The sequence below is a fragment of the Lolium perenne genome, chromosome 5 (assembly GCF_019359855.2).
Source record: "Lolium perenne isolate Kyuss_39 chromosome 5, Kyuss_2.0, whole genome shotgun sequence".
Classification (NCBI taxonomy): domain Eukaryota; kingdom Viridiplantae; phylum Streptophyta; class Magnoliopsida; order Poales; family Poaceae; genus Lolium; species Lolium perenne.
In genome coordinates, this window is record NC_067248.2 from 4,894,181 (window position 1) to 4,908,721 (window position 14,541).

The following is a 14,541-nucleotide window of genomic DNA, read 5'->3' on the forward strand; positions in this document are numbered from 1 at the left end:
TGATCCTATTGCTTTAGATTATAATGGTTTGAATTTTGATGATTGCCACATCTCTGAAGTTATAAAGTTCTTGCAAAAACTTGCTAAAAGTCCTAATGCTAGTGCTATAAATTTGGCTTTCACGCATCATATTACAAATGCTCTCATAAAAGCTAGAGAAGAGAAATTAGAGCGCGAAGCCTCTATTCCTAAAAAGCTAGAGGATGGTTGGGAGCCCATCATTAAGATGAAGGTTAAAGATTTTGATTGTAATGCTTTATGTGATCTTGGTGCAAGTATTTCTGTTATGCCTAAGAAAATTTATAATATGCTTGACTTGCCACCATTGAAAAATTGTTATTTGGATATTAATCTTGCTGATCATTCCACAAAGAAACCTTTGGGGAAAGTTGATAATGTTCGCATTACCGTTAACAATAACCTTGTCCCCGTTGATTTTGTTGTCTTGGATATTGAATGCAATGCATCTTGTCCCATTATATTGGGAAGACCTTTTCTTCGAACTGTTGGTGCTATTATTGATATGAAGGAAGGTAATATAAAATATCAATTTCCTCTCAAGAAAGGTATGGAACACTTCCCTAGAAAGAGAATGAAGGTACCTTTTGATTCTATTATGAGAACAAATTATGATGTTGACACTTCGTCTCTTGATAATACTTGATGCACACTTTCTGCGCCTAGCTGAAAGGCGTTAAAGAAAAGCGCTTATGGGAGACAACCCATGTTTTTACCTACAGTACTTTGTTTTTATTTTGTGTCTTGGAAGTTGTTTACTACTGTAGCAACCTCTCCATATCTTAGTTTTGTGTTTTGTTGTGCCAAGTTAAGCCGTTGATAGAGAAGTAAGTACTAGATTTGGATTACTGCACAGTTCCAGATTTCTTTGCTGTCACGAATCTGGGTCCACCTCCCTGTAGGTAGCTCAGAAAATTAAGCAAATTTACGTGCATGATCCTCAGATATGTACGCAACTTTCATTCAATTTGAGCATTTTCATCTGAGCAAGTCTGGTGCCATTTTAAAATTCGTCAATACGAACTGTTCTGTTTTGACAGATTCTGCCTTTTATTTCGCATTGCCTCTTTTGCTATGTTGGATGAATTTCTTTGATCCACTAGTGTCCAGTAGCATTATGCAATGTCCAGAAGTGTTAAGAATGATTGTGTCACCTCTGAATATGTCAATTTATATTGTGCACTAACCCTCTAATGAGTTGTTTCGAGTTTGGTGTGGAGGAAGTTTTCAAGGATCAAGAGAGGAGTATGATGCAACATGATCAAGGAGAGTGAAAGCTCTAAGCTTGGGGATGCCCCGGTGGTTCACCCCTGCATATATCAAGAAGACTCAAGCGTCTAAGCTTGGGGATGCCCAAGGCATCCCCTTCTTCATCGACAACATTATCAGGTTCCTCCCCTGAAACTATATTTTTATTCCATCACATCTTATGTGCTTTTTCTTGGAGCGTCGGTTTGTTTTTGTTTTTTGTTTTGTTTGAATAAAATGGATCCTAGCATTCACTTTATGGGAGAGAGACACGCTCCGCTGTAGCATATGGACAAGTATGTCCTTGGTTTCTACTCATAGTATTCATGGCGAAGTTTCTTCTTCGTTAAATTGTTATATGGTTGGAATTGGAAAATGATACATGTAGTAATTGCTATAAATGTCTTGGGTAATGTGATACTTGGCAATTGTTGTGCTCATTATTAAGCTCTTGCATCATATGCTTTGCACCCATTAATGAAGAAATACATAGAGCATGCTAAAATTTGGTTTGCATATTTGGTTTCTCTAAGGTCTAGATAATTTCTAGTATTGAGTTTGAACAACAAGGAAGACGGTGTAGAGTCTTATAATGTTTTCAATATGTCTTTTATGTGAGTTTTGCTGCACCGGTTCATCCTTGTGTTTGTTTCAAATAAGCCTTGCTAGCCTAAACCTTGTATCGAGAGGGAATACTTCTCATGCATCCAAAATACTTGAGCCAACCACTATGCCATTTGTGTCCACCATACCTACCTACTACATGGTATTTTCCGCCATTCCAAAGTAAATTGCTTGAGTGCTACCTTTAAAATTCCATCATTCACCTTTGCAATATATAGCTCATGGGACAAATAGCTTAAAAACTATTGTGGTATTGAATATGTAATTATGCACTTTATCTCTTATTAAGTTGCTTGTTGTGCGATAACCATGTTCACCTGGGACGCCATCAACTATTCATTGTTGAATTTCATGTGAGTTGCTATGCATGTCCGTCTTGTCTGAAGTAAGAGAGATCTACCACCTTATGGTTAAGCATGCATATGTTAGAGAAGAACATTGGGCCGCTAACTAAAGCCATGATGCATGGTGGAAGTTTCAGTTTTGGACAACAATCCTCAAATCTCAAATGAGAAAATTATTAATTGTTGTTATATGCTTATGCATAAAAGAGGAGTCCATTATCTGTTGTCTATGTTGTCCCGGTATGGATGTCTAAGTTGAAGAATAATCAATAGCGAGAAATCCAATGCGAGCTTTCTCCTTAGACCTTTGTACAGGCGGCATAGAGGTACCCCTTTGTGACACTTGGTTAAAACAGTGCATTGTGATGATCCGGTAGTCCAAGCTAATTAGGACAAGGTGCGGGCACTATTAGTACACTATGCATGAGGCTTGCAACTTATAAGATATAATTTACATGATGCATATGCTTTATTACTACCGTTGACAAAATTGTTTCATGTTTTCAAAATCAAAGCTCTAGCACAAATATAGCAATCGATGCTTTTCCTCTATGGAGGACCATTCTTTTACTTTCAATATTGAGTCAGTTCACCTATTTCTCTCCACCTCAAGAAGCAAACACTTGTGTGAACTGTGCATTGATTCCTACATACTTGCTTATTGCACTTATTATATCACTCTATGTTGACAATATCCATGAGATATACATGTTACAAGTTGAAAGCAACCGCTGAAACTTAATCTTCTTTTGTGTTGCTTCAATACCTTTACTTTGAATTATTGCTTTATGAGTTAACTCTTATGCAAGACTTAATTGATGCTTGTCTTGAAGTGCTATTCATGAAAAGTCTTTGCTTTATGGTTCACTTGTTTACTCATGTCATATACATTGTTTTGATCGCTGCATTCACTACATATGCTTTACAAATAGTATGATCAAGATTATGATGGCATGTCACTCCGTAAATTATCTCGTGTTATCGTTTTACCTCGGGACGAGCAGAACTAAGCTTGGGGATGCTGATACGTCTCCGACGTATCGATAATTTCTTATGTTCCATGCCACATTATTGATGTTATCTACATGTTTTATGCACACTTTATGTCATATTCGTGCATTTTCTCGGAACTAACCTATTAACAAGATGCCGAAGTGCCGCTGTCAAGTTTCTGCTGTTTTTGGTTTCAGAAATCCTAGTAAGGAAATATTCTCGGAATTGGACGAAATCAAAGCCCAGGGCCTATTTTTCCACGAAGCTTCCGTAAGTCCGAAGGAGAGACGAAGAGGGGCCACGAGGGGGCCACGCCCTAGGCGGCGCGGCCCCCTTGGCCGCGCGGCCCTATGGTGTGGGGCCCCGTGCCGCCTCTTGACCTGCCCTTCCGCCTACAAATAGCCTCCGTGACGAAACCCCCGCACCGAGAGCCACGATACGGAAAACCTTCCGGAGACGCCGCCAACGCCGATCCCATCTCGGGGATCCAGAGATCGCCTCCGGCACCCTGCCGGAGAGGGGAATCATCTCCCGGAGGACTCTACGCCGCCATGGTCGCCTCCGGTGTGATGTGTGAGTAGTCTACCCCTGGACTATGGGTCCATAGCAGTAGCTAGATGGTTGTCTTCTCCCCATTGTGCTATCATTGTCGGATCTTGTGAGCTGCCTAACATGATCAAGATCATCTATCTCGTAATTCTATATGTTGCGTTTGTTGGGATCCGATGAATAGAGAATACTTGTTATGTTGATTATCAAAGTTATATCTATGTGTTGTTTATGATCTTGCATGCTCTCCGTTATTAGTGGATGCTCTGGCCAAGTTGATGCTAGTAACTCCAAGAGGGAGTATTTATGCTCGATAGTGGGTTCATGTCTCCGTGAATCTGGAGGGGTGACAAGAACCTCTAAGGTTATGGATGTGCTGTTGCCACTAGGGATAAAACATTAGTGCTATGTTCAAGGATGTAGTCACTAGTTACATTACGCGCAATACTTAATGCAATTGTCTGTTGTTAGCAACTTAATACTGGAGGGGGTTCGGATGATAACCTGAAGGTGGACTTTTTAGGCATAGATGCATGTTGGATGGCGGTCTATGTACTTTGTCGTAATGCCCAATTAAATCTCACTATACTCATCATGATATGTATGTGCATGGTCATGCTCTCTTTATTTGTCAATTGCCCAACTGTAATTTGTTCACCCAACATGCTGTTCGTCTTATGGGAGAGACACCTCTAGTGAACTGTGGACCCCGGTCCAATTCTCTTTACTGAAATACAACCTACTGCAATACTTGTTCTACTGTTTTCTGCAAACAATCATCTTCCACACAATACGGTTAATCCTTTGTTACAGCAAGCCGGTGAGATTGACAACCTCACTGTTTCGTTGGGGCAAAGTACTTTGGTTGTGTTGTGCAGGTTCCACGTTGGCGCCGGAATCCCTGGTGTTGCGCCGCACTACATCTCGCCGCCATCAACCTTCAACGTGCTTCTTGACTCCTACTGGTCCGATTAAACCTTGGTTTCTTACTGAGGGAAACTTGCCGCTGTGCGCATCACACCTTCCTCTTGGGGTTCCCAACGGACGTGCCAACCACACGCATCACACCCACATCTTGGTGCGCCGGCAGTAACCTGGGAAGTTATTTCTGCCAACAACCACTCACCCCACTATCCTCCCACACACTCCTCTCACACAACCCGACCCTTCTCCCAACCCAGCTAATTTTTGCCCATTTCTACCCCAAATTTAGCCAATTTGACCAAAGAAATTAATATTTTTTGAGCAAATCTTCCCTTCCTACATGCATCTCCCACATCCCTATGTAGATCTAGATCTATCTATCCTACATTGACCGCTCAATCTAGATCTAGATCTAGATCTAGAAAGTCGGAATCCATACGTCGTGTGGTCAAAGTCTTGATCAAATAAAATCTATAAGGAATAACATTAACATTTGTCCCGATATCAGAAAGACCATAATAAGAAGATCAACCAAAAGTTCAAGGAAGAACAGGCTTACCCACATTCTTAGCTTTAACCATACCTTCAACGAATTGGGAGGCTTCAGAGTCAAGTTCAACTACATTGCAATGTGCATACATAGCCAAAATACCCTCCTTTGTTACCTCATTTTCTTCTTCCATAGCTTCATAGGTGGGTTCCTCATTATAAACTTCTTCTTCTGGTTCCTTTACCTTCTCCATTTCCTTCTCTGTTTGCTCTGCAAGGAGTTGAGCTCTAATATGCTTTGCCGCTGTCCTTGGAAAAGGAAGCGGGTCTTCATAGGGTCGCCTCTAGATCGGCACTTCTTTAGGTGTACCAACCACCACTTGCGCGGCTTCAACGGGTTGAGGTGGTGGAGTATAATGTAGCCATTCCTTTTTGGGTGCTCCAATGAATTATGTAAAAGCCTAAATAACAGCTAATACCATAACATTGTAAAGGTTAAGTTCATTAGCCGTTTCATTTACTTTTCCGGTTTCTTTATAAGAATTTAGACAATCATATTCTATTTCTATTTCACCTTCACTCCCAAGATCAAAGCCCCAAGTTTTCCTATTTTTGTGAACTTTATCTAGGCGTATCCAAGCTTGTTCAGGAGTGAAGTCCATTAAAGATCTACCGGATAACAAGTCTAATTCTCTTTTAGTTTCTTGATCAAGTCCTCCATAAAAGATATGCAAACATACCAAGGTGGTAAAACATGATGGGGACAACTTTGAACCATACATTTTTATCTTAAGTAGGCTCTTATCAAACTCTCGCCACAGCGGTTCTTGAAATTAGTGATGACCCTTCTCGCCTAGACGGATTTAACCATGGGATAAAAATGGAATATCAACTCCTTCATTAGATTATCCCAAGTATCAATTTTCTTTGCAGGACAAGTTCTATACCAAGACAGGGCAGTGTTGGTTAGAGATTGACTAAACAATTTAAGTTTTCATTCATCATCAGAATAGTTTCTCAATTTAATATTCAAGCATAACTCGGTAAAGAAACGTAAATGATTATATGGATCCTCATCAGTATCATCTCCTGCAAAACTTTTCTCCTTCATAATGGCAATTAAACATGGATGAATTGCATATTCCACATCACTTCCATTCGGAAATTCTTTAACATATCCTCGATTGAATCTCCCGAGGTATTCAACTGTGTCAAGCTTATTCATAAGCCCAAGAGCAGCAATGGTATTTGCTTGAAACTATTAAACGACTTTAGTAAAATAATTAATAAATTAGCAACTAAGAACAAAGAGCAAAAATGTTGAGCTCCCCAGCAACGGCGCCAGAAAATAGCTTGATGACTGCAAGTGCACATATCAACTGTATCTAGTTTCAAAATAAGACTATTGCACCACGAGGAGCTACTAGTTAAGGTCTTTATGCACCTTGCCACTATCTATTAAGGGACACTTGTAAGTCGTTCTTTAATCTCAAATAAAGGTGTTTCTAAAGATTGTTGTAATTGGTTGCAAGAAAGTATATAAAGTACTAAGGCAATAAAGTAAACAAGCGTTGTGCGAAATGAAAGGAAACTCAATAACGTGAAGTGTTCTCGGGGATTATTGGATCCACCTCTAGCATTAGGATTGATGTTAATCAAGATAGGCCATGCTTTTAATCATGTAGTGTGGAGAGAGCTCCATAACAAGATGCGCCCAGAAAACCATCGGTCATCGCATCTCTAAATAACCAATGCGGAAAGCCTTCTGCAAACCACATATCAATTATCGCAATTAAGGGATTCCCCATGGTTATCGATATGAGCTTAGTGAGTCTCCCTATATCCCCCTCTTCCATATGATAAAGTGCCTCCATGGTAATGTCACTTCTCGCCATACACTTTACCATACTTCCATGGGTAGTTCACTCTCTAGTCCCTAACGCAAATAATACATGGTGCACTTCATATAATATCAGGAGAGAAAACTAACACACATTCATATATTAAAACCATAAATCATCTTTGATTCATCTCATATTCATGCTAGGGTTTCTATCTCCACAAGAACGAATGGAACTACTCACACATGGAGACAATCAAGAACATCATCATAATCTTATGGATGGAATGAAGATAGTAGTATGAATTCAAATACAAATCCACAATAGCAATCGAGATCACAACTATGGTTGTATAAGAATGGGATCGGTGTTGGTGATGGTGATGCAGCTGCTGATGATGAGGGGGATGCCTTGTACTGCAATGATTCGTGCAGCAGCCCGGATGATGTCTTCTCCCAAGTTCCTCCTCCAGATCTATCTCAGAGGCGGTGTTTCGGTGTTTTTGGCGGCTGTGTATCTCACATCTCTCTCTCGTTTGCGCTAGGTAAAAGTATTTGACGAGGCGGTGCTCCTAGAGGTGCATACGGGCGGACGGTACGGGCGGGGTCCACCCGTACCGGTGTCCGCTAAACTCTCAGATGTCTGTCCTCTCATTCTCCTTTGACCCAGGTGCGTGGTTAAGTTCTTAGATGCTTTCTATCACGTCAAAATACCATCAGTGGAAGTTTTATTGATATTTCATCATTGCCTTAATATTTTGAGATCCTTCGTAAACAAGCACAAAAGGTGCGCGGAAGCGCAATAAAATACAAAAAACATATTGCTACAAGAGGATATCTATATTAACTAAAGGGGTAAAAAACACTCCAAAAATGCACTCATCGTGCGACATCACATATGGGGCGATGGAGACGACAAGTCAACGGAACAGATAGGATGGCTGCATCGACTCGTAGAGGAAGATGGAGTGGTGGAGAAGGATAGGGTCGTCGAGGGAGAGGGATGGGGTGGAGAGGGAGAGGGAGAGGGAGGGAGGAGATAGGAGTGGAGAGGAAAGGGAGGGGCGGCACCATGTTGGGTGGTAGGTCTTGGGTGTCACTGTGCGGTTGGGCTAGGTGGGCCACATGGGCTAGTGGCGTGGCCCGTTTGTCACGACAGTATATTAAGGTGGGCCCACCATGAAATACTAGTGCCAAGGAACATTATCCCATGCCAGTAGTACCAATTATATTGGTTGCGTGGCACAATGAACCACCCCACCAGTATTTTAGGGTGGGCCGGTGTCACATGGGCCACCAGCCAGTAGCTAACGTTGCACTATTTGCAACGCCACCAATAATTACAAGTAGAAAAAGGGCCTTTCATTTGGAGTTGCAAGGAGCATTAGTCCCAGTCGCATTTAGAACCGCGACTAATGCTCACATTAGTCCCGGTTCAAACGGCTAGGACTCCACGGTTTTAGTCCCTGTTCGAATGTGACCTTTAGTCCCGGTTGGAGACACCAACTGGAACTGAATGGGTTGCGGCAGGCTGCGGCCGATGCGAGCCTCTTTACTCCCGGTTGGTGTCCCCAACCGGGACTAAAGGGGGAAGGCCCCTTTAGTCCCGGTTAGGGACACCAACCGGGACTAAAAGAAATTTTAGAATTTTTCGCTCCACAGAACCCCCCGGCCCAGTATATCGCCTTTTTTTAGCTTTGTAAAATACAAAAGAAAATGATAGAAAATTTAAAATTTAAAATCCTCTTAGATGTAGGTAGGTTAGGTGATCTAGTTATTATGAAAAATAATAAACATGGATTTTGACTTATTTTTCAAAAAAAAACTGTATTTTTCGGTAAGATGTAAATAACTTTTGCACACGAACTCGAAAAAAAATTTAATATATGAAAATCTATCTACGCGAAAATTTACATCCGATTTCACCGGGCTTCGCCCGGTTGCCATCTTTTTAGATTCTCAAACTGCCAAAGGGAAATATAAAAAAATTCAGATTTTAGGTTTCGCAAAAAAAATATTGTTATTTTTTATTGAAGATTATTATTACTTTATTACTTTTTTTTAATAAAATAATAATTTGGAATTCAAACAATAAAGAAGTGTGATATCGTGAAAGAGAAGTTCATAGGATTGATATGATACTAATATCAATAACGTGTGCGCAAAATACTCGGAAGCGAGACAAAAGGAACTCAGAAGTTAAGCGTGCTACTACTGGAGTAGTTTGAGGATGGATGGCCGATCGGAAAGTTTGACCACGAGTAAGTAATTTAACTAGCGATTAAGTGTAGTTAGAGACTAAACTGGTCAAATAATTCAAATAATAGAAATTCTGAAAAATAGGAAAAAAAAGAGGAAGTGAAAGAAAAAGAGGAAAAAATATGAATGAAAAAATACACTTGGGGGCCTTTAGTCCCGGTTGGTGTCATAAACCAGCACTAAAGGTTCTCCGCCCCAGCGCGCCCCCGTATCCCACGTGGAGGACGTTTAGTCCCAATTTGTAACACAACCAGGACTAAAAAAGAAGGACTTTAGTTCCGATTCCGTAGTTCCGGTTGGAAAACCGAGAATAAAACTACTTACCAACCGGAACTAAAAGTCTATTTTTTTACTAGTGAATAAATACGAGTGGTGTGGCATTATAGAAGCACACCGCTAATGCAGTGTGTTTCCTACTAGCAACATCTCAATTTCAACTGGGTTGAAATTTAAATGGACTTCTACCTTCACATGCTCAGTCAAGTACTGTCACCGTCGGGATACTCTAAAAAAGGTCTATTGTATTGTGCACCAAAATGTCAAAACAGTGTCGGCATCACATGCATCATCTAGTGGAGGCCTTTATTATGAATTGGCGTCAATATATTAATTTTTCATTAATTAGTTTTATTTTGTGCAAACAAGAATACGCGTTACAGCCACTGCTCCACATCTTCCGCTTTAAATGTTGGTGCTGCTGGATGGGATCTCATCGCAAGGAGGAAGCAACTCCATCAAAGCACGTAAGTTATTTCTTACTTGTGTTTCCAGCGACGATGAATTGTTACTTAATTATATTTCAAGATTATCCTTATCTCTCTAGAGGAAACTTCTCGATCGCCTTGGTGGGAGATAACAGCAGCATGGATTTGAAATTCCACTTGATTGAAAATATTACAAACGATTTTTCAGAGGATCAGAAAGTTGGTAGTGGTGGGTATGGAGATGTATACAAGGTATGATCAGTAGTTCTCAAATCAAGACTATATGTTAATTGGGTATAGCTAACAAGCTAGTGATTTCGGCAGGCGGTGTATAAAGGGGAAGAGATTGCTGTCAAGAAGCTTCATGCCTTGCAAGGACTTGATGATAAGCAATTTCACAATGAATTCCTTAACCTTACCAAGGTCTCTCACGAAAATGTTGTAAGGTTAATTGGTTACTGCTACGAATCGCGACATAAATATGTTAAGCACAATGGCGAAACTGTTTGGGCCAAATCAATGGAGCGAGTTCTCTGCTTCGAATATATGCAGGGCGGAAGCCTCGAAAAACATATTTCTGGTATATTTGTATATATGATCACAATTGCTTTATTTTGAAGTGATATTATGATCACAATTGCTACATACATATTCATACTACAACCGGGTGTAGTTACCTCCATATATGTTTCTTACAATCTAGACAACTGTCATACCGAAGAGTATGTCCAAGTAGTAAGTATAAAAGACTAGTTTGGTAGTATATATACTATTTTGTAGGCAGTATGTAAAATTATTTCACTGTGCTACAAGTATATAAGACTCCTTTTTGTCTCTACAAAAATTAAGGTATTTTGAATATAGTGCAAACTAGGGTTCCACACTCAATTTTTCCACGTAACTTGTTTTTAACTATCTTTGATATAGTATATGTACATACTAAAATCGACAAAATATTACATATACTTTCGTACGGTAGTATGTTAGACGTGGGTGTACTAGATCTAGGAGTAGGAAGTATATCTGTTTGCACGCCAGGATAAGCTATATAGTATCTCTTATTTATATATGTCTGGTGAATCCGCCTATTTTCTATATCTTCATTTTTACTTTTATTTGCAGATGAATCTTGTGGCCTTGACTGGCCCACATGTTACAATATTATTAGAGGGACTTGCGAGGGCTTAAATCACCTTCACTGTGCTACAGAAAACCCCATTTTTCATTTGGACTTGAAACCTGCTAATATTTTGCTGGATAAGACCATGACACCAAAAATTGCAGATCTTGGATTGTCAAGAGTTTTTTCTTCGTCAAAAACACATAAAACAGAGATGCTTAATGGAACACAGTAAGCTGATGTCATGAAGTCGTTTAACAAAAAAAAAATCCTTGTATTGCAACCATATCAACTACTGATTCTTATGATATATCATGCAGTGGGTACATGCCTCCGGAATACTTAGAGGGTGGCTCTATATCAAATAAGTTCGACGTATACAGTTTGGGGGTCATAATTATAAAAATGATTGCCGGAAATACGGGCCATTTTCGATGTTCTCAAATGTCTGCCGAACAGTTTGTCGAGCTCGTATGAAAAATCATCTCTATCTCTAGTGAGATATACAAGACGTTCTATATTGTACCTGTTTCCTTATTGTACCATCTTAGCATGCAGGTAAGTGAAAACTGGAAGAAAAGGTTGCAGGCTATGCCGGGCCTATATTCATCCCACGAAATAGACATTCAGCGAGTGAATAAATGTGCTGAGATTGCAATAAGTTGTGTGGACAAGGATCGAGAGAAAAGGCCTTTCATTAAGGACATTGTCCATGAACTGCAGAAACTAGAAGCTGAGATTAAGAAATTGTCACAGATTTCTGATCTCCCAGAAGACCGAACTGGCCAAGTATGGATGCCTTCTCCTTATTATACCTTGATGTTTTCCAATCTTTTATTTCCATAGAGCGTCCGGACCTGCCAAACTTCAGCGCGCTTTATATTTTTATGAAATTTTCATTTCCGCGTCCGCACTAGTTAAGGTACCTCTTTTTCCTAGCAGAGAAGCTGTGACACCAACGTTCTCTCGGTGGATCCGACACTGGAGCTGCGTTTCGTCTTCGAACAGAGGAAGGAAGCATCATGCTGTCTGCAGCTAACTAACATGACGGATGGCTTCATCGCGTTCAATGTAAAGATCAACCCGGATAAGTACCGCATACAGCAAAGCAGGGGGACCATGCCACCTTGCTCTAAGCGTTACATCGTCGTGACGATGAAAGCGCAGGCGAATGCACCGCCCAACATGCGGTGCCAGGACATGCTCTTCGTGCAGAGCACAGGACTCACCCAAGAACAGGCCTTGGGGCTTAACGGGAATGATTATCAAGACTTGTTTGAGACGGCCATGGCAGAGAGGGTGGTGGATGTGGTGAAACTACCCATCGTTCATGTTACGCTGGACTAGTAGTCTCCTCCATAAGAACCGGAAACATTGGTGTCTTATGTTCTTCAATAATCCCTCCGTTTCAAGGAGGCGTCCTCGTTTTACGTGCTTTTTGTTTGACCAAGAATTACTTTAAATATATAAAGATTGTTTGTATGAAATCAGCATTATTAGAAAGTGTTTTTCAATACGAATCCAACGATACTAATTACATATAATATAATCAAGATTTCGTTGCTCAATTTTTATGGTCAAAGTTCGTGACTGTAGATTGATTTTTTTTTTTACATTCCCTTGCACCGCGTACTCGAAGGAATGGTGTGTGCTACCAGTTTACCATTAAGGGTTGGTTACTTAATCACATAAACGGTCACAATGATTTCGAAGGATCTTTACTTTTCAAATTAGGATTCCAAACATAATTTATTTTCAAAGGGGAGGTAGGGCAAACAAAAAGGCAGACATATCTTGGGAGTACACACCACCTTTCTCCTGATCCAGATCAGCATACAAGTTCACCCTATACCGTCATCTCACGGTCCTCGCTGCGGGGTCGGGTGCCACTGTCTCGTTCTGGTTGGATAACTGGCATAAGGCTGGGCCCTTGTTTGCTCGCCTCCCTGCGCTGTTCTTGCACTGCACCCAGCCCGAGGTGACCATCGCAAATGTTCTCCGTCCCGCCGGGTTGTCCCTGCCGCTCCAACCACGTTTGACCGCCGTGGCGACTGCCGAACTTGCGGTTATTACTGCAGTCCTAGGCGAGGTCCATCTAGCCGGTGGCCCGGACATGCGCACTCTCCTAGGCGGCGGGCCCTTCCGACCCTCTGACGCCTACAAACTTCTGATAATTTCCGGGGTGTTGCTCCTGTTGAATGACATTAACTGGGACAATTTCGCACCAACTAAGGTGAGGATTTTCTTCTGGATTGCTTGGCACGGCAACACTAGAACGCGTGCTTTCCTACATCGCCTGGGCTGCCTTCCCAATGCTGCTTGTCCATTCTGCTCGGCCCCTGAAGACCTACAACACATGTTGTTTACCTGCCCCCGTCTCGGCCCGCTTCGTGCAGCTCTAGGTGTGCTGGTTGCAGCTGTCGCCGACGACCTCGACGGCATCTGTGAGGCCGTCGGGGCTCAAGCTACACATCTACCCGACACAACGCGCCACACTGTTATCCTCCTCATCCTGTGGATTGTCTGGAAAAGCAGGAATCGCAAGGTCTTCGATGATGCTTTGACTCCTCCCCGCCAGCTTTCGTGCATGATCAGCACTCACTGCGAGCTCTGGCTCCATCGCCTCCCGAAGAAACTGCCTAGTCCTCCCATGGAAGTGTGGTGTGCGAATGTCTGTGAGGCCCTAAACCCGCTCGTTTAGCCTCGTGTGTGGGTTTTTCTCCCGGTGTGGTGAGGCTTTAAGTGTCGCTTGTGTAATCCTCCCTCTTGTTTCCGGTCTTCCGCCTGTGTTTTGGATTAATAATAAAGTTTCAGGTGGGGCTTTGCCCCCACCGTTGACCCGTCAAAAAAAAGATCAGCATACAATACACTTCGTATGTCACGACCTTCGTGCGTGGACAAGCTAGTCGACAATCCAAGTGCGTGGAAAAAATTCTGAGCGAGTTGGAGGCGAATCGAGGTCAGATCGGTGCGATTTGGTTCTCCAGTAGTCCCAATCCCGATTCTAACCTCGCGGCGGCGGAGTGGGTGTTGCCCTCAAGCACACCCAGGCGGTGGTAGACTATTCGGGGGCAAATCGAGCACCAAGGAGATGAGCTATGGACCAGATCCAAACAGACATCGCGGCGATGCGGGCGCAGGGCGCGGAGGTGGCCTTGGCGCTGAAGGCCATGGCGACACACTGTCGTCCATGGGGGCCTGGATGCCGCGTGTCGACAACACCATCGATGTCCTCAAGACGTCGATCAACGCGGTGGTGGTGCACGTCACGCGACTGGAGACGGAGCAGACACCAGTGGCAGTTGCTCGAGCGTCTCGACCTAATGGGCTCGGCGATGAACAAGCTCACCAGGGTCCTACGGATGGTGCTCCCACAGCACCGGCGCATGCCCTGGTCAGGGGTAAGCGTGACTTCCACAACACTCGTGT

The 14,541-nt window shown here is 42.2% G+C and overlaps 1 protein-coding gene across 1 annotated transcript; it reads left to right on the plus strand.

Annotated features, from left to right (window-relative positions):
• Positions 1-9,981: 9,981 nt before the first annotated feature.
• On the plus strand, positions 9,982-12,521 carry LOC127326319 (cysteine-rich receptor-like protein kinase 44). Its single transcript, XM_051353178.1, has 7 exons — positions 9,982-10,031; positions 10,112-10,244; positions 10,317-10,572; positions 11,115-11,343; positions 11,433-11,583; positions 11,671-11,901; positions 12,055-12,521. Exons 2-7 carry the CDS (start codon positions 10,152-10,154, stop codon positions 12,457-12,459), a joined length of 1,365 nt encoding a protein of 454 aa, XP_051209138.1. The 5' UTR covers positions 9,982-10,031; positions 10,112-10,151; the 3' UTR covers positions 12,460-12,521.
• Positions 12,522-14,541: the final 2,020 nt, after the last annotated feature.